This window comes from Poecilia mexicana, unplaced genomic scaffold (assembly GCF_051168715.1).
Source record: "Poecilia mexicana isolate PSO_F unplaced genomic scaffold, ASM5116871v1 scaffold_22, whole genome shotgun sequence".
In the NCBI taxonomy this organism is placed as follows: Eukaryota; Metazoa; Chordata; class Actinopteri; order Cyprinodontiformes; family Poeciliidae; genus Poecilia; species Poecilia mexicana.
Window position 1 is genome coordinate 21241292 of NW_028263391.1, and position 25784 is coordinate 21267075.

At 37.5% G+C, this 25784-nt stretch overlaps 1 protein-coding gene across 1 annotated transcript; it reads right to left on the reverse strand.

The window, feature by feature from the left end:
* Positions 1-17495: 17495 nt before the first annotated feature.
* six1a (SIX homeobox 1a) lies at positions 17496-19790 on the reverse strand. The gene is made up of 2 exons (XM_015013128.2): positions 18970-19790; positions 17496-18178 (listed from the first exon to the last, which is right to left on the reverse strand). The coding sequence occupies exons 1-2, from the start codon at positions 19527-19529 to the stop codon at positions 17884-17886; spliced, it is 855 nt and encodes a 284-aa protein (XP_014868614.1). The 5' UTR covers positions 19530-19790; the 3' UTR covers positions 17496-17883.
* Positions 19791-25784: the final 5994 nt, after the last annotated feature.

The following is a 25784-nucleotide window of genomic DNA, read 5'->3' on the forward strand; positions in this document are numbered from 1 at the left end:
GATTGACGCAGAACTGAACCACCTGGGTGATTTAAACACAAGAGTTTTTGTATCTGAGAGCCACAGAGGGAACAAACAACCAATGATCGGTGATCAGAGTGCAAAATATAATAACTAGAGGCTACATTGTCTCGCAGCTGCGCGGTTCACTGCTTATGAATACATTCTGTGTAAAGAATATTATAGCCCATGGGATAATGAGAGGTTTGCGCCTGAGAGTCACTTGACTATTCCTTTTATTACATCAATGCTCTCTGTGGGAATAAAATAAGGGGGGAAAGCGCCATTATTGTGTTTTTTGCGTAAATATAGATATATTGTGAGTGAGGAGAATTGTCCTTCATGTTCATCCTGTCTTCACTGATAACTGTTTCTACGTCCCAGATCGCTTGTTTTTTCTTTTTTCTTTTCTTTTTCTTTTTTTGTTGCAAGGTTGCACCATTTTCCACATTGGGATATTCGAAATAAATAAATCTAATCAAAATATGTCAGTCGGAAGACAGAAGCGCCGTTTTTCTGTCGTCTCGTTGAGCAAAAGGTCACGAACTGGTGACAAAACCTTCCAACCTTCGGAGGGTTTGGATGCGTCTCTCTGGTGTTTCTCCTCCCACCGGCTTCATCCGCAAACAATGGGAGACAATGGCATGATGCTCAGGTTCTGAAGGATCTGCACAACAGAACAATGGTCTTCATCAACAGCTGAACACAGAAGTGTCAGTGGCGCCTCCTGGTGGTGGCGGGTTCCGCCCACACTCCGCGGAGTGATCGTGGCTTCCAGTTTTATGGTGAATTTCTCGATATTTGCAAAAGTAGTAAGTGGATTTCTGAAACAGCAAAACTCCATGGGTTACCTAAAAAGGAAAGTTTCCGTCTCTAAATCATTCATAAGGAGATACACTGCAAAAACACAAAATCAGTGTTTTGGTCTAGATTTTAGTAAATATCTTGTTTCACTTAAAAGTAGCTTTTCAGCAAGAAATAGGAGCAATAATTCCTTAATACTGATGACAATACTAGTTCCATTGGCAGGTTATTTCTTTAATTAAACTGCAAAATATATCTTGTTATAATTATATATGAAATAATCTGCCAACAGTATTAAGGAATTATTGCTCCTATGTCTTATGGAAAAGTTACTTGTAAGAAAGATTTGTTTCATTTCAAGTAAGATATTTGCAGTAGAAAAGTACTTGGTAAGATTTTCTGTTTTTGCAGTGTATATACCAGCCAGTCCCGACCCCACTAAGGGACAACGGTGTAAAGAAAATGGATGGATGGATGGATGGATGGATGGATGGATGGATGGATGGATGGATGGATGGATGGATGGATGGATGGATGGATGGATGGATGGATGGATGGATGGATATACCAGCCAGTTGATGGTTCATGAGATTAAACTTTGAGCTATTTCAGAAAACTGGTTGATCTAACACTGTAAAAACACAAATTATTACCAACTAGACCAAAAATACTTTTTTGTGTTTTTACAGTGAATGCTCTACATACACTTGGAGAAATTCAGGGTTCATTTGGGAGCGATTTACAAATTCAGGACAGGTTTAGAAAAAAAGTCTCCAATAGAAATGTATAGAACTATGTTTGACATAATATGACAACCTCATCCTCAAATGATGTGGAGGCTGAGACTCTTCAATAGATAGTAAACTTTGATTAACATGTTAAAAGAAATTAAAAATAAAGTAAGAAGCAGAAAATTTTGTGGATGTACAAAAGCATCTGAAACTTGTTCACAGAAATTATAAACTGCTTTAGTAGTTTTGAGAATTTAGATTCTGTTCAGAGAAATGCAGCAGCAAAAATGCGGTTTTAATGTTTTTACACATGTAAATCGGTTCGCCTTCGTCAGATGTATTTTTTGTTCCAGTGAGATTTTGCAGCAGCTTTTAGAAGCGATTCGGACAGAAATGCAGAAACTGGGGATATATTCTGTTATGAGCACATTTCACATTGTCCGGCGCTCCAACCATTCCTCAACTGCTGAGCAGAGATTTGAAAAGCACAATGCAGCCACTGCGCGTCTCGCTGGAAGAGAGCAAGAGGCACACAGTTTTTTTATTTATTTGAACAAACATGTTGAGATTCATGGACTAAACACAGATGAAAAGCATTTTTACATTTGAATTACTTCAGTAGTTATACAGTAATCTATCTTTTCTGATGCAAACCTGAAGGGATGCACAGCAAATAAATCCTCTTTAAATTTAAGAATGCACGTAAAGAAAATTATTTAGATGTATTTCATTCTAGTTGTAGCTGCAACTCAAACCAAAACAATATTTTGCATCTAAAAATCTCCATCAAAGTGACAAAGGTGCTATATTTACTGTCATTTAAAAAATAAATATTGGGAAAGAAACAAAGTTCTTTAAATGTTTGTTCAACTTTCTGTTCAGCGGATAAATGTAGGAAACAAAATATTTCTCATTAAACCTTTAAAAATGGAGACTTTTCCCTTATATGTTCTTTATTTTCCATTTTGTAAAACTAAAATATATGCAGGGATTTTTAAACAAGATTTGGGTTACAGGGTTTTAATAACTGGCCTAGTTTTACAAATGGCACAGAGGAAAGAAAAGAACTCCAATAAATCACAAAAACAAAAACTCACATGATTCACTGAGCCACATTAATTATTTGCAACGAGTATTTATATGTACTTGGTTATTTTGCCTCCTAGATGCTGTAAAATGCTGACAGTAATGGTTCTGACCTCCAGAAACACTTTCTAAGTTTTTTTTTCTAAAATTGTTTTCAGCCTAGATAAAATCTTATTGATCTTATGACAGAAGTTAAACTCATTAGAGGTTATCATAAAGTCTTTAAGGTGGAAAACATCCAGTTTGGAGGTTAAACCAGTAAAATATTTCTTTACTAGCAGCAAAAGGTGTATTAACTCATTATGTGTTGCAGAAACCAGATTATTCTCCAAATGTGAGAAAATGAAGTCAGTTCAGGCCACAGAAAATCTATTTTTAAAGCACATCCAGTAAATTTGCTACTGTCCAGTTTGGCACTATATGGAGATAAATTGGGGTCATAAATTTGCTCAAAAGACAAAATTATTACATTAAAAAAAAGAGAAGAGATTTAATTAAAACTGAAAAAAATATTTTGAAATAAAAAAAACAGAAAATAAAATGCAAAATTTAATTTAAAATTATTTTTAAAATTCAATGTATACTTTCAGTTCCAAAATAATTTTTAAATTTAAAAACAATTTTTCAATTGATTTTTTTTTTTTTAACAAACTATGGCTCCAATTTAGCTCCATTTGGGGCGCCATAAGCAAAGAAAAATGTAAATTGTAAATTGCAAAACAAGTTTTATATTGTATTTTAAATAACATAAAATGTAAAAACCATATTTTCTGTACATTGGAATTGACTAATTATACTAAAACTGGGATTTGACTTGGGATTTTTTTCAGATTCTGCTCACAAATAAGAAAAAACTCCACAAACTTATTCTACGCTAAACATAAATTGTTTTAAACACAATTTGAGACTCAGAAAACCTCTAATGTGGAAATAAAAACACAAAACGAGGGTGTTTAAAATGTTTTTTACTATCCTACTGTGTTTACAAATCTTTAGGTTGGCCATTTTGAGGAAAAACGAGTTATAGATCTATAACCCGGATGTGACGTCAGCAGGATTTCAGCACCATGGACAGAGTCCAGCAGATAAATGTCTCCTGCTTCTTATCACAATCACATATTTTTATGGTAAACTGCTGCTTTATGTTTTATCCACTTGAAGAAGAAGAAGAAGAAGAAGAAGAAGAAGAAGAAGAAGAAGAAGAAGAAGAAGAAGAAGAAGAAGAAAGAAACTTTCACACAAACTTTAAATTTAATTCGTTACGCAGAAGTTTGAGCAACTTTACTTTCTTCCTGATCAAATCAGCAGTCTGAATACTTATGACGTAACTTTAACTTAGATGAGACTTTATTGACCACATTGTGTTTCCAGCTTTAAGGAGCTCAGCTGACATTGATTAGTTCCTTTAGTGTTATTATTTTTGTCTTTAAATGAATCCGTTCCGTGACTTGTCTGGAGAAATATGGATCACTGATTGCTCGCATATCGCTGCAGCACAATGCGAGAGCCAATCATTATCTCTGGGGGCTTTTGTTTTGAAAGACGCCGCCAGAAGCCTCGGATTAGAAAGAAAAATCCTGGTGCATTGTGGGATTGCTCGTATTGACACAATGGAGCAGGAAGCTGCCGCTGCTGGAGGTCATTTGGGGGCATGAAATGCTCCTTTGTTTTCCTTTTCTCAGTTGAAATTGTTTTCTTTTCACTGTTATTTTCTGTTTCAACGTAACTTCATAAACACAGTGTTCAGTGTCATGTTATTTATTCAAACTGCAGGGTCACATGAAGTCTATTCTGAGGTAATAATGAAAGAATCAGACCGTATAATCTTCCTGCTGACTTGTTATTTTAACATCTATAGATTGTTTTATTTACAGGAAGGAAGAAGTTTATTTTCTCACTATCACTTTCTTATCTACAGTGCTTATAAAGTATTCACCTTTTTTTGCTTTTACAAATCAAACATGATCAACAAATTTGATTTTTACAAAAAAAGTTCAAAACAATGACAAATAAAAATAGTTATATAAAATATGTGAATCTGTTTTTTATTTAAAATATTAAATTTATTTGTCAATAAAGCCTAATTTTGTTGATTGTTAGTTATTTGTATAAAAATGAAAACAAACAAGGAAGGAAGTAACCAGATTGAAAATAAATATTGCATTTATGCTGTTTGGATCTCCTGTTGAGAAAGTGAAAACAAATACAGATTTATTTTGTTTTTGATTTTTGATTTTTTTGTCACTCTTCATTTTTTTAGTTAATAAAGAAAATGTTACTATCAGTCAACAGGGGAGCCAATAATGGTTATGAACACTTCGCAGGAAAGACTGCCACCAAGTGTTCATACCTGGTAATGTGTGCTTTACTTCACTGTGGATTAAATTTAGCCCATTCTTCTTTGCAGAATTGTTTTAATTTAACTAAATTGGAGGCTTTTTGAGAACAACAGGGCTGCCACAACATCTCAATCTGATTTAAGTTTCTACTTTGACTAGGCCTTTAGGTAACTAGGCCGTTCTCCTTGAGGTGTTTTTGGAGAGCAGAATTCATGGTTCCATCAATCGTACATTTTTTCACTATTTCAAAAACGTTTGCCTCATCAGTCCACAGAATATGTTATCATTAGTGCTATCATTAGGGGAGTAAAATTATGTTTTTGTAAAATGTGAACTGGGCCTGTATTTATTTGTGTTTTTTTTTATTCACCTTCAAAATCTAACATGGAGGCCATTTTTTCCCAGTCTCTTTCTTATTGTTGAATCATGAACTCTGACCTTAACTGAGCTTTAGATGTTCTTGTTTTTTTTTTTGTTCTTGGAGTAATTTTACCAGCTCAGTCTCCTGTTTTAACTCTGTTTTTGTAATTAATGGCTCTCAGTGGAGTTTTAGCTTTTAACCCTTTCCAGACTGATAGATTTCAGCCGCTCTGTCAGTCATTCGTTCTTGATTTTTTTTTTGTGACGTGTTGCTTTTTATGGTCTTCTAGCCATATTATCTATTTATTTATTATCTCTTCCTTATCTATTTAAAATATTCTTTAACTCAGTACAGGACAGAGTTGGGTTGCAATTAGTTATATTTACTTGAGTAACTTTGGGGGAAAAAAAACTTTTAGAAGGATTTTACTCGAATAATTTTAGTATGGAATTTCATTACTTTTTACTTGAGTAAAAGTTCTGGATTCTCTATTTGCTGTGAGTAACTTTACTGAATGATATGATTCAATGCAGCTCGGACTACACGCTACATCTCCATTACAAATGTGCACCACGTTTGTAAATATTCCTTAAATGTCGAAAAAACACTATTCCGCGATTCAGGTATTTGATTAAATAAGAAACGCAGTTAAAATCACACTTGAATGTTTGTTTACGTCATTGAAAACACACAGCGCCATCGTCCTCCAACTACTTCCTGTTGTCTTCTTCTTCGCGCTTTACGCCAGTGATAACATCCGGTTATTGATCAAGTGTTGATCGTGAGGTGCGAAATTTTTTTTTTTCCCATTTCAGTTTTACGAAATAAACCAATTTCGACACGGCCAACAAACTATCTCATGTTGGCGCTAAAACCTTTTATCATAAAACGAGATTTTTTTTTTTTTTACGAAATTGGAGTTTTGTGACGTCACTTGTCAATCATTCTTGAGTATTTGTCAACAACTGACCAATCGGCGGTCGCAGTTTGTCCCGAAGTACACGCTCCTTACCTGGAGGAACATAGACGGGGTTCATCATTGCTAACGTATTGCGGTGACAGAGATTTCAAGGAAAATAATAGGAAATCATGTAAAACATTTCCAGTGCAATCCCCACAGCTGTTACCCGTAGCGTTTAGAGGCGGAATACAGTTTATGACGTTTCGAAAACCCAAACGGAATCTGGAATAATGCAAGAGATGAATAAAGGCCTGCAGCTGACCTCATGTCGGATTGATCGACGGCAACAACCACATGTTCGTCTGATTGAAGGTAACTGAAACATCCCAATTTTTGTCATAACGTCAGTCAAATAAAAGATCAATAAGTGAAGGAAGTTATGCTTGATTTTATATTCCAATGTTAGCTCTATGACAGAATGGAAACTATGTGCTGCAGTAATGGTGGTGTTTACATTTTTTACACTTAAGCACCTTTTTATGCTAATGCTTAAGCCATTACCCACCCGCTTTGTACAAAATGCGTCCGACACAGAACTATCTCCTCCTATCAACATCCAGTGAGACTTTTTGGCTTTCATAATTTTCCTCTTGCTGCGAAAGGCTTGAGCTTTATCATTGATTTCTCTGTTGTTTCTGGAAAAATCACCTTACAGACCTGATGCAGGACTCGTTGGAGAATGTTCTTGCTTGTTGTTTTTGCGTCAGCCTCAGTTTGGCTTATAAGGCAAGAATGAGTCACCAAATATCTGGGATAAATCAGAATCCAAGCTGCTTGAGGTTCAGTGTGAAGCTGCTACAGTCAGTGATAAGTTGGGGTCATATGTCCGCTGTTGGTGTTGGTCCACCGTGTCCAAAGGCTGACCAGCTGTTTACTGGCTTCATTATACTGACAAGCTTTATCCACCGCAAAAGCACAAAATCTTACACAGTATTTTTGTCTAGTTTCTCAGTTCATGTGAAATAAGACAAACCTAGCTTACAAGTAAATTTTCAGCAAGAAATAGGAGTTTGTTCGAAGTACATAGTTGTTAAATATTCATTACAAAGTAGTTCCACTGGTAGACGTTTGATCTTATAACAAGATATTTTTTCCATGTTATAAATTAAATAATCGGCCAGTAGAACTTGTACTTTTTCCCCAATTTTAAATATTGACTTAAACAAGCTCCTATATTTTGCTGAAAAGTTATTGTAGTTTTGTCTTATTTTAAAATGTCCTAAGATATTTGCACCAGAAACTGCAATGGTAATATTTTGTGTTTTTGCAGTGTGGAGATGCATGTGCAGTGCAGTCCAAGGACAGTTTCAGGAGCTCCATATTTCTGTATAAATATCATGTTTTATTGTTCTGATGTCATATATTTCTGATTCTTCTCAGCTGTAAGCCATTAATATATAATAAACAGAAAAAAAATTTAATTGTATAACTCTGGATGCAATGAATCTCTATAATGTAGAATTTTTTTTACTTTTAGAACTGAATTAGTGAAATTAATTAATGTTCAAACAATTTCTAATTTGAACATTAGAAATGTTCAAATGTTCAATGTTAGCAGATCACTTTTTGATCTGCTGACCACTGATCAAGCCACGACTGTCTGATTCTGATCTCTGATTTGTGCGTCTCTACGTTATGCTGTAAGCCATTAACAAAATTAACAGAAAAACACTTAATATATACAATATATCACTCTGTATGCAATGAATCTATAATGTAGAAGTTTTTAGTTTTTTGAGCTGAATTACTGAAATTAATTAATAGTCCAACAATTTTCTAATTTATTGATTGATATTGATTTTATCTGCTCTTGTTTTATTGTGTTTTGAACTGAGTATTATAGTTTATCTTAATTATCTTTGATATTTAGCACTTTGTTTCAGCTGTGGCTGCTGTTAAAGCGTTTTATACGTAAAACTGTTGTTATTAATGATGTCCTAATGACTTTGGTAATTAATATTTGATCGAAAATAAGGGAATTTCACACAAATCAGCCGCGACCAACCAGATACCTGTACATGCAATAACACAGTTTGACCACAAGACGTCATCCGAGGGCTGTAATAGTGAAGTCTGTCGATCTTTGACAATAATAATAATAGAATATGGTTTTTTTATTATTTAAACATGGTATTACTTTTAGTAACGAATTTTAATTTGATCTCAAGAACAATAACAAAAGAATTTCAAAAACATGATTTATTTTCCGCCTTTCCTTTTGTGTCCAGATAAACCAGCTGCAGCTTCAAGAGTTTTCCCCCTCCAAGTGTAAATGAGAGTACAACATGACTGGGAGGCTGGTGTGAAAGTACATGTGTAAAGACGTGTGGAGGCGGAGTAACGGCACCAGTTGGGATTTTAAAGGTCTATATTTAAACGATCTGGTCTCCGGTTTCTGCAGCTGTTGCCAAGTTTAAGTTCAGTGATGTTCCTGGTTCACATAGTTCACATAAACCTGCCAAACTCCAAGGTGCAGAGAGAGGGACTGTAGGACAGACTCCTGTGTTACTTTTGGCTCACAAAGCATCAAACTGCTGCGGTGTCACAAGATAGAAGCACTTGTAAAGTTGAACATTTACACCATGTACTTTCAAATCTTCCAGATCACAGGCACGACTGAAGCGCACCACCAAAAATCGATCCAGAAATATAAATGAAAACGTTGCAGGATGTTGCAGAAATACAAAGAGAACAGAAAAAGTGCAGAAAAATATTGTTTTCTTTTCAATTATTTTGCATATTTTCTCAGTCATTGCATGGATTATGTTACCAGCTTACAGAAAACTGCTAGTTCAAACAATGTTTCTTGATGACAAAGTTGACTCATCCTCATGAGTCATCTTGTTTTATGCAGTTTTTTCCTGAAGACAACAGTTTCTCTCTGAAAATGATCATTTTCCCGATTTATCTAACCTACAGGCTGATGAAGCATCCTGGAGGTTATAGTGACCAATACTTCTGGTCACTATAACTAGACCAAAAATAATTTTGGTCTAGTTATAGTGCTAATATCTTGGTTCACTTTAAAGCAGACAAACGAACTTAAAAGTAACTTTTCAGGAAGATATATGAATAATACTTTAAAATTGATGGAAAAAGTAGTAGATCCACTGACTATTTCCCTTATAACAACATTTTTCTCATTTCTTATTATTATTGATTTCAGTAAAATCCTAATTCTTGCAGAAAAGTTGCCGGTAAGTGAGTGTTCTTTGATTTAAGATATTTGCACTGGAAACTAGACCAAAACTACTTGGTAATATTTTATTTTTTCAGTGTGTTTTTTTTTTTGTGCAAATTTTCTTAAATCTGCAAAAACCAACGGTTTCTGTCTGAAAAATATAATTTCCACGACTTGTCTTGACTCCAGGCAAGTGAAACTGTAACTAAGACCTTCCAAACTGACCCACATCCAGCTCTAGAAGTGAAAACCTACCCATATCGTAAACAGTTCATCTAAATATTATAAAGCCCAACCAATTGACCATCTCTGCTTGTAATTTGTGAGCAGCTTTTGGTGGATTTATCTGTGTGTCTGCTGAAGAAGCGCCTGTGTGCCCGGTGGCAGCTCCGCTCCTAATAACAGAGCTTAGCTGGCATACCAGAGCGCATGGCAGGTTGGTGTAGAGCCTGGTAATTACCAGCACCCGCTGACACCATGCTGCAAATGCCCCGCTCAGCTGTGGCAGCACCAACATTCGGCCCCCAGGTTCGTTCCTGCCCCTGTAGGGGACGGAGGAGAACAGACTGGAAACGGGGAAATTCACATCAAATAGGCCTGTAATAAATAATTAATCAAATAATCGCATGATGAATTAAAAGAAATTCAATAATTTTCATTTGCTTGATTTATTGATTTTCTCTTTTCTCTCTCTTTTTATCAAAAACTGAAAGATAAAAGTCTTGTGTTTGGTGCTTTGGGCTCAAATATCCATTTAATTTGTTGTTTCTGTTGTTTTCTTTATTTATTTAGGATATTTCAAATGTCTTCCAGTTCCTGTGTTTAAACATCCATCAGAATTTAAAGTTTATTTATCTTTCAGAATGTGTCCCATTATTACTATTATATTATTTGAAAATTATCTAAAATGATCGAAGTGAGGCTAGAAATGCCACTTGACGAGTAGAACAAATACACAACATTTTATTCTTTTTATCTTAAATGCAAATTGTGTGTATTTTTTGTTTAGTTTTATACTGCTCTGACTGTGATGTTTTTATCAGGAAATGTCCTTTTTTTAAAATATGTGTACTCAAGTTAACAATTAGTTGACGTTTATTTCAATAATTGATTAATCATTTAAAAGCTTTCTCTGCCATCATCTCAGGAACATTTATCTGCAAAACACTAAATCTCACCAAGTATTTCAGTCTAGTTTTAAGTGCAAATATCTTAGTGCACTTGAAAGTAGAATAAAATAACTTAGAAGTAACATTTCAGCAAGAGATGGAGGTTTATTATAAGTAAAAATTCCTTTATACTGATGAAAAAATGCTACTTTCACTGGCAGATTGTTTCATTTGAGATATTTTTCTAATATAAGTGCCAGTGAACTAGTAGGTTTTTTTTAAATCAATAGTAAGGAATTTTTTACTTAAAACAAATTCCTATATCTTATTAAAAAAGTTACTTGTAATTTACACTACAAAACACAAAATCTTACCAAGTTTATCGGATCCATGTTTTAGTGCAAATGTCTTGAAATAAAACAAAACCAACCTAAAAGTAACTTTCCTCAAGATGTTTTAAGTCAATAATCCTTTAATATTGATGGAAAATTAACATAATCTCCACTGGTAGATTATTTCACTTATGATATTTTTCTGATGTTTTAAGTGAAATAATCTGCTACTGAACTAATACTAATTATTTACTTAAAATACACTCCTACATCTCGAAGAAAGTTACTTTTAGGTTGGTTTTGTTTTATTTGTGAGTTGACTCTGCGTGGTTAGATTTTGTGTTTTTGCAGTGCAGCTCTGGAGACAAAAGGAGTTTCTGTGTGGATGAACCCTGGAGAAAAAATCCTGCGGGGCTGGAGCGGAACGTTTATTTTGCTTGTTTCACATATTTAGTTGGCTGAGGGGTTCACCAAACCCGGGACGTCCTTTTTGTTTCTCCCTGCTCCGTCTTTCTGTCCTGATCCGTTGTGTTTTCTCCCGCTCTCATCTTCCGTCATCTACAGGCTAAAATTGGCCCAGCAGCTTTTCTCTGCCGGACCTTTTGTCCCAGCTCAGGGAGACGTTTGGCACACAGAGGATCGTGTTACAACTTTCATTTCCTGAATGTTTTTCTTTCTTTTTTCTTTTTTTTTTTGTAGGGAAACCAACCGGGGTATTTCATCCCACCCTGCAGTATGAGGATGAATAACAAGGGAGGGGGAAGATGGCAGCTCGGATTCAGGCTGATGTCACTCCTGCATCGTCAAACAAAGTCCAAACTTTGTGTGGCTGCAGGGTCCTTGTGAAGGGTAGCTGCGGTTTGGGCACCATCGTGTTGGAGCGGCGGGCGGGGGGCTGTTACTTGAGCTGTTTGTGAGCCTGAAGGATGGATGATGCGATGCCCTCAGGAGTGTGGGATAGATTTCATAATCCCATCTACCACACCGCTTCCTTTTGTTGTGTCTGCACAAAGACATGTCTGGCTCCCCTCGTTGCATGTTCACGTTATTGTCCAAAAGGACAAAAAAACAGCAGCTTATGTTCAAGATATTACTGAAATATTACTGTACACTGTAAAAAACATCAAATCTTTCCAAGTATTTTTATCCTGGTTTCTGGTGGAAATATCTTTGGAGACCTGAAATAAGATAAAACCAACTTACAAGTAACTTTTCAGTCAGTAATGGGAGTTTGTTTTAAGTAATGAATTCCTTAATATTGATGAAAAGTACAAGTTTCACTGGCAGATTATTTTACTTATAACAAGAATTTTTACCCATGTTATAAATGAAATAATCTGCTAGTGGAACTAACACTTATTCGTCAATATTAAGGGATTATTTACACAAAATAATCCCCTATTATCTTGCTGAAAAGTTAGTTGCAAGTTTATTTTGTCTTATTTGAACTGTAATAAGATATTTGCAGAAGAAATTAGACCAAAAATACTCAGTAGGTTTTGTGTTTTTGTAGTGTGAACATATTTTTCTTTACAGTAATTTGAATTTCTACGTGTGATTTAACTAGGTAATCCAGTGTCAGTGACTAACATTTGTCCTTTTTTTGTGTTTTTTCTCTTCTTCCATTCTTTTTGTCTCTTTCCTTCTTTATGTATCACCTCTGAAAGTGACATTTGTTTTTCTCGTAAAGCTTTTCTGATCGCATCCCGGGGCTAAAGTCACTGTTTTGTCTGACTCTCAGAGACTAATGACACTGACGAATATCATCTTACAGTTGAGGGATCCAAAAATATAGATATCTGACTCTCGGCAACCAGAGATGAGCTTTGTGCCGGTGACGGTTGGTCATGTGATCCTCCGCCTCCCGGACACTTTTCATCTCTGCACGTCCGTTATTGACAGCTAAAGCACGTCTTATCTTGCTTTATGAGTTTCCATCCTCTCTCTAATACGTTTTTTTAACATTTCCCTCCATCATTTGGAGGACATATATAACTGGTCTTTATTTGACGTGTAACATGCTATTTAACACCCTCATATTTGGGTTTTTTCTTTTCGGCGTCCTTCCTCCTCCTCTTCCTCTTGGTTTCTGAACTCCAGGTCAGCCATCACTCAGAGGAGTGGAAGAAGGAGATAAATATTTCTTTCAGCCGTGTCACATGGAGGCTTCCTGAATGGCTTCCTGCTGTCTTTGGCTTGCAGCCCTTCGTATCGGCGCAATTAACATTTTCCAAAAAAACGTCAAAGATTTATGGTATAGAAATTTAACTGTTTAGTTAGTGTATGGGATTTACTTTGATCAGTTCTGTTTTCTTAAGAAACATTCAGGAACATGCAGTCACACACACTCACACACACACACAGCCAGGAGCATTGTCAGATCCATGCATCATTGGTAAGAAAATCTCTCTGCCCCCCTACCTTCCACACCACCACCTCCACCCCTCTGAGGCAGACCTGAAAAGATCCTTTTGTCCCTCATCACCCACCCAAACCCTCCCGTCTCCCTCACCCACCTCCTCTCTCTCTTACACACACACACACACACACACACACACACACACACACACCCACACACACACACACACAACCCTCATGCAGTTTCTGGTTATAGATACCTGGGACAGTCTGTTTTTTCTTCTTTCTTTAAAGGTGACCTATTAAACTTCCTCAAGAAGTCCATGAGCGATACAAAACATGTTCATTACATTTTTTTACACTAGATAATGCTTAGATAATTATATTTTAGTCAGAATGATCTGTTTTAGAGCCTCCTGTCATTTTAAATCCAAATAATCCGCGGCTTGCCACACTCCCCACGTGAAAATGGCTGCAAACAGATTCAAAATTAGACAACTGTATGTATCTGAAAAGCAGAAGTAGAGCCTGCTGCACAACCAACAAGAATGCAGCAAGTGGTTTCTTAATGGCAAGTTAGGAACAAAACGCTCACTACAAAAACACATTGAGTTTTTCTTTTTGGTCCACTCTTTAGTGCAAGTATCTTAGTGGACTCAAAAAACTGACTTTCAGCAAGACATGAGGTGTTGTTTTAAGTCAGTAATTTTTTAATATCTATGAAAACGTGAACTAATCTCCACTGGCAGATTATTTCACTTATAACAAGACCTTTCACACAAAGACATTTTCACTAGAAACATGACTAAAAATACATGATATGATTTGGTGTTTTTGTCAGGATGGGAGGAGTTTTGTTTGTGTTGCTCAAAAAGACAAAAAAAACAAAACAAAACAGCAACTTTGTGGAAAATATTACAGAATAAATTATCTTAAGAGGAATTATTGACTTAAAACAAGCTATTTTTTCTTGCTCAAAAGTTACTCGTACATTAGTTTTGTCTTTTTTCAAATGTACTAAGATATTTGCACTGGAAACTGGACCAAAAATACTTTGTAACATTTTGTTTTTAAGGTGAACCAACAACAAAAACACTTGTCTTTTCCAGCAGCCATTGTAAAGCAGGAAAACCAGCTGAGTCAATGTGTTGGAGTTCTGTTTGGGTTGCTAGGCAACGGGGCTGGGCTTCTGGGGTTGCTAGGCAACAGTGCAGCGCCAACAATCGGGAGGTTTTTGATTCGGCTCATTTTCCAGACACCAAAAAAAAAAAAAAAAGAACTTATTGCCAAAAAATATGTCTGGATGTTTTTTTTTTTTTTTTTTTTTAAGCTCTTGGATTGTTTTTAGAAGCAGTAGAAAACTAAATGAAAGGACAAAAACGTTCAAAATGTAAATTTCCATGCAGGCAAGCAGTTCAACCTAAAGAAAAATAAAATCTCCTCAGCTTTGCAGTTTTCTGGATGCTCCAGAGGAAACACTGACCTGAGCGGAGGTGGACGGCGCAGGCCACTCTCCATGTTTATTTGCACACGTCAGGGCCCTTCCTGCTGCTGATTTAGAGCCACTGCCACTTACGCCGAAATACCCTGCTGATGACTCGCCGTCTGTTTGCCATCAGCAGCTGTTGTCGCCGGCTCCGGCCGGCTTCAGGGTGACGCGAAGCTCCAGCTTTGGTCTTCTTCCACTTGCACTTGTTGCTCGTCTGAAGAGACAAAAACAACAAAGCGGAGCGGAGACGGCAGAGAGATGCTGATGCGGAAGCAGAGGATCTGAGCTTGATTAAAAGAGTTTCCATGAGAGATTGATTTCAGTCTCCTGGACTTCCTGGAGGAGACGCTGCCTGTCGTCCAGCACCAGAGTTAGAGTTTAATCCTCACAGCGTCTGGAAATCTGCCGGCCATGTTTTCATTACATTACGAGGAGTGATCATGATTCTTCATGATCACCTGGCTTTTAATTCATCCAAACCTGAAGAAACATGCAGCACTTCTGCAGCAGAAGGAATAATTTATACATGGAATCTCATACAGCTTAACCAGGATTCTCTAGTAAGAGATTTTTAATCTCAGTGGGATTTTAGTGGTGAAATAAAGGTTAATAATAATATCTATCATTATCCACATCACACTACATTACAGATCAATGCATTTCTGACAAAAACAACCTGAATTTTATGTACTTCCTACATTTACTCAGAACATAGCTGAAAAAGTAACAGAAGAAATGAATGATTTAGCAGCTATTGCTGAGAATATTTGCAAGAATAAAAAATTATGTCCAAAATTAAGAAAAGAAAATCAGCTCCATGCAGTTGTTAGTCAGAAAAGCTTGAAAATGCTACCAAAAGCAAAAAAAAAAAAAAAAAAAAAAAAAAAAAAATCCAAACATTTAAAATAAAAATGCATCCTAATAAGTGTTTTTATATATATATGTAACCATGCTTATTTTTGTTGGAGTGAATGTCAGTGAATTATAAAATTAGATCTTCCTCCCAGTCGTTTGAGTTTCCTGTTTCCTTATCGGTCGAATCCAGCAGCAAGAAATTGCTCAAGTAGAAAACCTCAATTAATGCTTTTAATTTTATATTTCAGGCTTTCTTTGACAATATATTCATCCTAAATCCACTAAAGAGCATTGACGCACATCCTTCCCCCCAGCAGAGTTAAAACTCTAAAACAATAACTTCTCCCAACAAACGGCGTAAATATTTACATCCATGTACAACTTTACTGTTGCACAGTTTCTATTGTCACTAATTATAAATATTCTGTCATTTAAAGCTCAAATAGACATGAATTTTTTTTTTTACATTTTTTAAATTAATCAACTCAGTTGCAAAGTCCTCTGGTCTGTTTTTATAACTCTATGTATGTTGAAGTTTTGTTGTAACTGTACAGTACTTCTATTCTTTATTATGTTTATATGTATTTTTTCTTACTGTTTTTGTGAGTCTATTTGCTTTGAATGTCACTTTGATCCTTCAGTAAAGGATATTTCTATTCTTCTATTTCCATTTTTGTTTTGACATAGTGTCAAGATTATTTGTAATTGATATAAAAATCAACTAATTTTGCTCTTTAAATTGAAATTTGTAGTGTAAAGCATGGTGGAAAACCATGTGTGTTTAACACACATAAATGTGTGTTTAACCAGAAAATTCACTAAATTATATAAAATAAAAAATTCTGCATGTCAAATATTAAGTATTTCTTTTTCCTCACCGTCCTCCTTGTGACGTAAAAGTTTGTTTTGTTGCAAGAATCACGAGTCTTATGATGCATCTGTTTTGTTTTACAATATTTTACATGAAAACAATCTGAGTTTAAAACCATCTAATCTGAGTTTGTGCTGCTGCATCTGTAACATTTAAACATCATATGAGATTACGTTTACACTTACAGAAAGATATAAATGATGCTGAAAGCAACGACTTCCTGAGGACGCAGCGAAGCAAAAGGCTCCGTTGGTTCTGCAGGAGCAGCGACAACAGCAGAGGAAAAGCCTGGAAGAGAGTGAGGCCTCTGGGATGCAGAAAACAGCCCGAGGCCCCCTCCGCTGCAGCGGTGGGTGCTGCAGCCCCTCTGCATGCAATCTTTGCAATCAGGCAGTGAGGCAGGCAGCGACTGTTTCAGATTATGCTCAGGAAATCCTCGGTGCTCTCTGCTCAAAACAATTTACCCTGACATGAGCAGGGAGGAGAGCAGGCGGTGGGGCAGGGGGCTGCAGAGCTGGAAGTATTATTATTATCATTATTATTATTATTATTATTATTATTATTATTATTATTATTATTATTACTAGGTTTTATTTGCTTGTATGTTCCTGTAAAGTGTCTGAGGAGCGGAGTGGCTCTTTCCCATGGCCCCGGAACCGACAGAATAAACTGAGAGAGGAAAGGAAAACATGGTAACAAAAAGTCAATGATCCGCAGAGGAAAATGACGAGAGACGGACAGAAAAAGAACCCCTCCTGTAGCCAAACGCGTTATGGAGCAGGCTGGGTATTCAATTAAAAAAAGAAACGAGCTGGTTCCTGTGTACACAGCGACAGGCAGCTGCTGATGTTGACTCCCTTTTGTGTGAATCTGAACCCACGTCCTTCATAATTTGTTGATTAAATGATAAATAAATTCTATCCAGAAAAATAATTCCAAATTTTCCTGAATTCTATTTTAAAATACTGTTTTTAGCTTTCTTAATCCAAACTAAATGCACAAATAACACGGAGACAGATGCATTAATTTTGTTTTATTGGAAACTAATTACCATGGCTCTATTGAAAACGTTTCCTCCTAGTTTCCATCGCAAGAGGTTACTATAATTGTTTTTGTTGTTTTAACAAAATATCATAAATTAAGCAGGTGGTTGATCCTGTTAAGTGTTTCATGAGTTAAGAGGGAGTTTTCAGGAAAAACAAAAAATAAAACATCCATTCAGCGGATGAAGAATAAGCGCATTAAGGAGTTTTGCTCTAACCAAAATTTAACGACAGACAGTCAGTCTATATTATAAGGTAGGCTACTATAGAGTTATTTTTTCATACATGTCTTCAATCTGATCCACGCGTCAGTTCTTTCTCTTCGGTTGTTTTGGTTTTTCCGGTTTTATCATGGCGGGCTCTTTAAGAGCCCAAATCCACAAGACTGGAGGTTAGAGGTCCCAACAAGGAGTCCTGCAGCTGGTGCGGGTGTCCGTGCATGCCGTGCACCGGCTGTGGGGCCCCCAGCCCGGACATGGGGTAAGCGGAGGCCCCGGGGTGGCTCATGTTGCCCTGGAGCAAAAGCGCAGAGTTCTGGTCGGGGCTCTGGGGCGGAGAAAACTCGTCCTCCGAGCTGGACATGAGAGACTTTCCTCCGTCCAGAGGGGACAGCTGGTTCTGTTTGTTGCCGCCTGCGTTGCTGTTCTCGCTGTTCTCTCTGGAAATTACCAACAAATAAACAAAATAAAAAGGCAGAAAAATGTTAAATTATGTGAAAAGAAAGATATTTTTACTATTTAATGTTCAACAAACCTTTCTTTTAAAAAAAATCCACTATGATTCTGATTACTAATCCACCTCAAAAACTAATTTCTTATTATTCTAATTATTATTTCATTTGGCAAATTGATCATTTTGTTGTTTCGTCCCTATTCGATTAATCGCAGGAGCTGTTCAATTTACGAAGTGGTATACAAATAATAAAAATAAACAAAATAAACCTTTTTCACATAAAAAAAAAAATCATATTTCTAAAGTCACTTTAGACCTAAACAAACATCTGAAGGGACTCAGCTGACACAAAAATAATATTTACTCAGCTTCATTCCCACAATCACATGACCTGTCCTGTTTTTAATTAATCTGAAATAAAAATGTTAAAAAATAATTAAAATGATGACCAATACTTCACTAACTCACTTATAATAAGCACCATTTTACCTCTTTTTATTGTGTTTTGTCCTTTATGTTGATGCTAAGTCAGAATAACGTCCAGACACTGAAAGCTGAAGTTACTTTGAAAAAAATTGGAAACATTTCTATGAAATCTGAGGTGTTTCCTGTATAATTCCGGTAATAAGAGGCGCTGTCTTCAAAATGCTAACAGAAGAAAACCGTATTAGATTTAATCTTCCATGTTTAAGCGCTTTTAACTACAGCATGAACTTGTTTTTTAGCTTTTTTAAAAAATGTGAGAGCAGTTTTGTGCTCCGTGGCAGCTGAACGCACCTCTCCTTGGCCTCGGCGGCTCTGTCCCTCTGCCGTCTGTTTTTGAACCAGTTGCTGACCTGCGTGGTGGTCAGTCCTGTGGCCTCTGCCAGCTCCCTCTTTTCCCGCGGGGACGGGTACGGGTTGTGCGTGTACCACTCCCGCAGGACTCCCCTGGACTTCTCCTTGAAGCAGTAGCTGGTCTCCTCGCCGTCCCAGATCGTGCGCGGCAGCGGGAATTTCCTCCGGACCCGGTACTTCCCAACGGCTCCGAGCGGCCGGCCGCGCAGCTTCTCCGCCTCCACGTAGTGCGCCTTGAGCCAGAGCTGCTGCAGCTTCGGGTGGTTGTGCGGGGAGAACTGGTGGCTCTCCAGGATTTTGTAAAGCTCTCTAAAGTTCCCGCGGTGAAACGCCACCACCGCCTTGGCTTTCAGGACGCTCTCGTTCTTGTGGAGGTGATCGCAGGCGGGCAGAGACCACAGGAAGCGACCGAGCCTCTCCAGGTTCCCTCCTTGCTGCAGCACCTCGCAGACGCACGCCACTTGCTCCTGCGTAAACCCGAAGGACGGTAATATCGACATGATAAGCTCCTCCACCGAAAACCCCTGCAATCCGAAGCGATTTCAGATCGTCCCAAAGCTTCTTAAATCCACCGCAGTCCCGTCCACCCTGCGCAGATCTGTGCGGGCAATCCGCTCCTCCGCAACCCCTGATGCGCGCAGCAGATTGGGATGTTGATTGTTGGGACAATTTGTTCCTGTTGGAGATATGTCAGACTTAAAGGGAGCCTGTGCGTCTTGATGATTGGCTCTCCCTCTGCCCTGCACCCTGTACAGCAGAGCAGGACTGAGTTTGCAGCTCCGTTTCCTCCCCAGAGGCAGTGCGTCAGGGGCTGAAATAGGAGCGCAGCCCACCTCCCGCCCCCACAGTCCCTCTGCCTCTGCAGCTGAGGGAGCAGAGCGGCACCTAAACACAAATCAATTATTACACAGCTCTTAAAAACACACTCTAGATTATAACTTCTGAAAAATAATGATGCATGCCACAGAGGTGAGTGAAAAACTCCCCTCAACACAGACCATGAAAGGATCTGTGACGTCTACAGCTATAAATAGGGATACAAACGAATAAATAATCGATTATATTAATGTTGAATGCACGATGTGATGGAGATGAACAACTTAAGAAAACTGTCTTCTTCCAGAATGTGTAGCTTTGACCCGTTTACTGCTTAATGTGGCCCAAACTAAACACAAGCAAATTGAGCATTTTGTTGTTTCCTCCCTATTCGATTAATCGCAAGAGCTGTTTATTTTATGAGGTGGTATAACTTAATAAGTTCCTATGATAGGTGGGTCCATTACGCGCTTATTTATGAGCAACCTATACAACCTGCCAAAGGAGTTATGGGCCATAGACCACCAGAAGGAAATCAGCCACTTAAAGTGAGAGTGTGCGCATGTGTGAGTCTGAGAGGCTGGTATAAAACACCACATGTTTAAAAACTGCAAAATTTAGCAAAAGAATTGGGTAAGTATCTTCATTTGGGAAAATCCAGGATGCGTTTATGTAAAGAAATTAAACAAAGAGTGAGATGTGAAGTGCTGATGGGATTTTTCTAATGCGTGTAAAACTGAAGAACAGGAGAAATAAATGAATTTCTGCGTCACCGCATGACTTTCCCCCTTTGCCTGCTGGGCGCATTTATATTTCAGAGATTAGACGGGCACCACACTGGCTCCAGTGTTTTCTGTGGGCTGAAACACTAAACCAATCCATTAGTAAATGAGTTCTGAGCCACACTGGTTCTTGGTGGTGCAGTTGTTGGTTTGAGCCTCACGGATCACGTTTCTTTATCTGCACCAAAAGTCTGAAACAGAACTCCCCTTCAGCATTCATGCCGCATAACTGTGCGCTTTATTGAGGGTTTTTATTTATGTATCCTTCTCCAAAATATTTTAAAACTCATTTTATAGAAGAGGTTAAAGCAGTTTTCAGGTATGAATGAGTTAAAAGACGTATAAAGGATAATATAGTGCTTGTTAATTATTCTAACAATTTATAAAGAAATTATATATATATAAAAACATTTGAATGAAGGGAGAGCTGACAAACATAACCAGAATTAATTATTTCTGGTTTACAATAAGGCTCCATTTATAGATGGCTGATAATAAATATTATTAATTAATCTATATAAACACTTTATAAATCATTAGTAAGTGTTCATTATGCATTAAGTAAGGGTGAGAAGGAGATTATATCCTAAAATTTACATTTACAAATGCTTATTGTGCTTAAACGGTCTGAAATGTTTAGTATGACACTAAATAGAAACCACAGGTTTTGTCTCCTCCTCACCATTAGTTAATCAATTAAGTCGATTAATCAAGTGTATTTGTGCAGCACATTTCAGCAGTTCAATGTGCTTCACATCATAAAAACACCAAATAAAAATGAATTAAACCTACACACAGTGAACAATTGAGAAACTTTACATTTTAACCACCGCCACCATCAAAATCATCAATACACGTTCAACATATTGGTCAATGCTCCATTTATTAATGCATAATAAACGGTTATTAATGATTTATAATTTGATTTTATACAAATATCTATGAAATATTTATTAGCCATCTTACTGTAAAGTGATAATGGATTCACAATTTTATACATGTGTTTTTTTTTTTTGTAAAATTATTGGAAAAATACTAAATATATTAATATGTTTCATTTTATTTCTTTTAAGAAATATTTTTTAATATAAAATTTTGTTTCAATTAGGAGATTTTTTTTTTTTTTTTTTTTTTGCGTGCATAAAACTAGGTGTGAAATGCGTGTGTTTGCGCAGGACACGTTGCGTGGACTGCAGTGGGCTACGGCTGCGTCTCGGCTGTGTAAAACCTCAGTGCTTCAGTAAATGAGCTGTCTGATGAGCGCCTCTCGGGTTTCTCTAATATCTCTACCACATTGCGCCGCGCCTCCTCCTTTAACCCCCGCAGCCCGGGGGGCCAGATTATTTCAAGATGTGGACTCTCCGCCTCCTCCACTGCGGCGGCCAGCGCTGCTTCTCACAACCCGGACACGTAAAGCAATCCCGGGGCAGTCGATCACTCGGAACTGCTCTCAGAAAGAGGCTTACATGCAGAAAGGATTCATTTCTCCCCCTCTCTTCTCTCTCTGGACTCTTTATTAACTTTTAAAAAACGGACACAATGGCAGCTTTTGTGCTGCTGAAATCTTAGATGTTCAGATTTTAGGGAGTCAGAACATTTTCATCGTGAAAAAAGAGTAAATCAGCCATTTATCCTAAAGTGGTTTTCACAGATTTAAGATGGGCATGAAATTGTTTACAGAAATCATAGTGATAGTCACAATCTTTTTTCTTTTCTTTTTTTTTTGCAATAAAAAGGAGACGATGAAAAGTGAATTAAAAAAAAGGAAATCAGCTCTTAAAAATGTCACCCTGAAAAAAGTATTTTTCTTTCTTTTTCTTATTTTTTATGAATGAGCACAGCTTTAATGAACCATATCTGATAGCAGATAGCTTTAGACTCAAAACAAACATCCGTCCTCAAGTTTTTCTTAACCATTAAACGTCTTCTCTCATTTATTTCCCTAAGTAAATGAGCAAACAGCGCATCATTTTTGCTATTTCTAAGAAAAATAATTAGAAATGTTGAAGTGGAGACATCCAGAGAAGAGGGAAAAGTGCAGCTCCTTCCATCAAAACAAAACACAACTGTTGACATGAGTGAGTTAAATGAAATTGGAGCTGCAATTATCAGCTTAACAGAGTTTCCTGTCATGTTGGAAAATTAGACCTGGTACAAGTGCGCTGGGGTTAGAGCCCCCCTTCCTGCACCATCAAAATCATTACGCATTTCCTCAGAGGGCCCACCTCCACAAATATGCAATTAAGAGGCGGCTTTTACAGAGCTCTGCCTCGGTAAACACACCCCGGGTGTGCAGATGAGGACATTTGTTTTAAAGAGGCTCCGTTTTCTGGCTGCAGGGCTGATAAATAAACAAACGAGGCAGGCGGACAAACACAAACAAACAAAATGAAGGATTTAAACGCGGCTGAGATGAGATGTGGGTGCTGGCAGGGAGGGGGCGCTGTGCAGTCAGTCGTTCTCCGGGGTTGTTGCCGTTTGAGGAGTCGTGCGGCAGCTGTGATCCTCTCTGGTCATCCGGGCTCCTGCTCCTGTTACAGCCTGCTGGTTTCTCTTTGGGAAACACCTCTGACGGCCCTGATGCTGCCTCACAGCTGCTGCCACCTCCTCCTCCACACATGCACGCTTAAAACTGTCCGCATGAGTTATGCTTTCTGCCCCATGCCATCCAGGACAAATCGGTGAATCATGCGCTGGTTGCATGCTTGCAGCTGAGTGACGGGCGACAGCAGATAGTTGCTTGAGTCAGGAAACCTCCCAACTCCTGTCCGATAGTTAGAGGTGACCTACTGAGAACAGTTTAGGATCCACACAAAACATGTCTGTCACATCTTTTATTTTTACACAAAATCATTCTTTCACTGCAAAAACACAAAATCTAACCAAATGTCTTTGGTTGAATTTTTAGTGAAAATATCTTTGTACATTAAAATGAGACAAAACTAACTCAAAAGTAACTTTTTAACAAAATGTAGAAGCTTGTTGTCAGTAAATAATTCCTCATTACTTCCTCTGGTAGATTATTTCACTTATAAAAATAAATTTTCACATAAGATGTGAAATAATCTACCAGAGGAACTACAACTTTTTCAATATTAAGGAATCATTGATTTAAAACAAGCTTGCATTGTTAAAGGGTCACTTGTAAGTTAGTTTAGTCATATTTTAAGTATACTAAGATATTTGTGGTAGAAATTAAAAAACAAAAATAGACAAGATTTTGTGTTTATACAGCTGTTTTATTGCCTCTGTCACTTTAAATCCAAATAAGTTGCTTCTGGCCATGCCCCCTACTCCATGTTTACACTGGCACAAAATGGCTGCTAACAGATGCGCAATTATCCAACCGTGCATCTTAGAAAAGCAGACTTAGAGCCTCCTGCACAACCAACAACAATGTAACAAGTGGTTACATTGGATGGTAAATGAACAAAAAAGCGTTTGTCTTTTCCAGCAGCCATTGTACAGCGTATATAACGGTTGACTGAACCGTTATATGCGCTGTACATATACAGCGGGGTTGCTAGGGGTTACCTAGGGGTTACCTAGCAGCCCCTATAGTTCTGGGGTTGTTAGGTAACTGTGCATTAACCATAGACTGGGACTCAACAATCTGTTTCTTTTTTTTAAATGGCTCGTTTTCCAGACACCAAAAACAAACAAACAAAAAATTACTTACTGCCAAAAAAAACAACCCAAGCTTTTTGTAAACGCTTGGTTTGTCTTTACAAGCAGTAGAAATCAAAATGGAAGTATAAAAACATATAAAATGTGTATTTTGTGTAATACTTTCCCTCTAAAGCAACATAATTTGATTCTGCCGCTGAGTATCGGAGCAAACAGACGATGTTTCTGGCAGAACCAGGTTGGTTAAAAGTGGTGGGTCTGCAGCCGGCTGGTACCCGCTGACCCCCTGCCCTCTCATTAGTGGGACGTAGAGTGGTGGAGTACCTTGCTCCCCAGGTCATGTTACATGCGGCTTGCAGTCTGCTGCGCCGCATTAAATGTCAGCTTTGAAACCATCTGAAAGATCAGGGGTCAGTGTTTTTAATAAGGCCAAAGTTCTGGGAGGAGCTCCCTCTCTTTTACAGCTCAGGTTTTATGTTTGTCGATTTATATTGTGGACAAAATGACCCACTGATTCAAAGATATAGAATTATCCCGGTTTTTCTGGTTTTCATCTTTGTTCTGCTGAACACAAAAGGTTGAATTTGGAGTTTTTCCTCTGGCCTCCTCCCCGTGAGAGCCGCAGACTGTGGAGCCTCTGCTGCAAATGGGATATTGTTCTGGGCTCCAACAAAGCTGTTTTCACCCTCTTCAATATTACAGGAGGAGTCACCCGATACCCAACAATCAGCTAATCCACTGCCCATGGCGACGAGGTCACCTGTGCACAGGTAACTTTATCCTGGGTGCCTGCCTCTCCCTCCCTGCTTCCCGCTATAGTCGCTGCCATTTCCCCCTCCCTCCTTCGCCGAACCTCAACGGTGAGCACAGACAAGCAGCCTCTGTTTATTTAGGTCAGCCGTTAGATCTTATCCCACGAATCCACAGAGAAAAACATTAAAAAATTACATTTCTGCCTCCATCTTGACTCTCCACTCAGGTCACACTGCAAATAAATTAGTAGACTAGACAAAACTACATTAAAGTAACTTTTCAGTGAAAAATAGGAGCTAGTTTTAAGTAAGTCATTCTTTAAAACTGATAAAAGAAAGTACAAGTTCCCCTGCAAATTTAAACAAATCCCTGTGAGGATTAATATTCAAAAAAATCATCCAGAAAGTTGTTTTACCACAGGGTGTACCACAGGGCTCTGTACTTGGACCACTTCTTTTTCACTCTATCTCCTGACACTGAGGCCTATCCTTTAAAAATATTATTTAACTTATAAGAAGACATTTTTCCATGTTATAAATAAAATAACCAACCAGTGGAAATAGTACTTTTTTATCATTATTATATCTTATTGGAATGTTACTTTTACATTTGTTTTTTTTTTGTCTTCTCCTTCAGAAATTCACTGCAAAAACACAAAACATTACCAAGTATTTTCATTCTACTTTCTAGTACAAATATTTCAGTTCACTTGAAATGAGACAAAACTAACTTAAAGGAAACTTTTTGGCAAGATAAAGGAGCTTGTTTTAAGTAAAT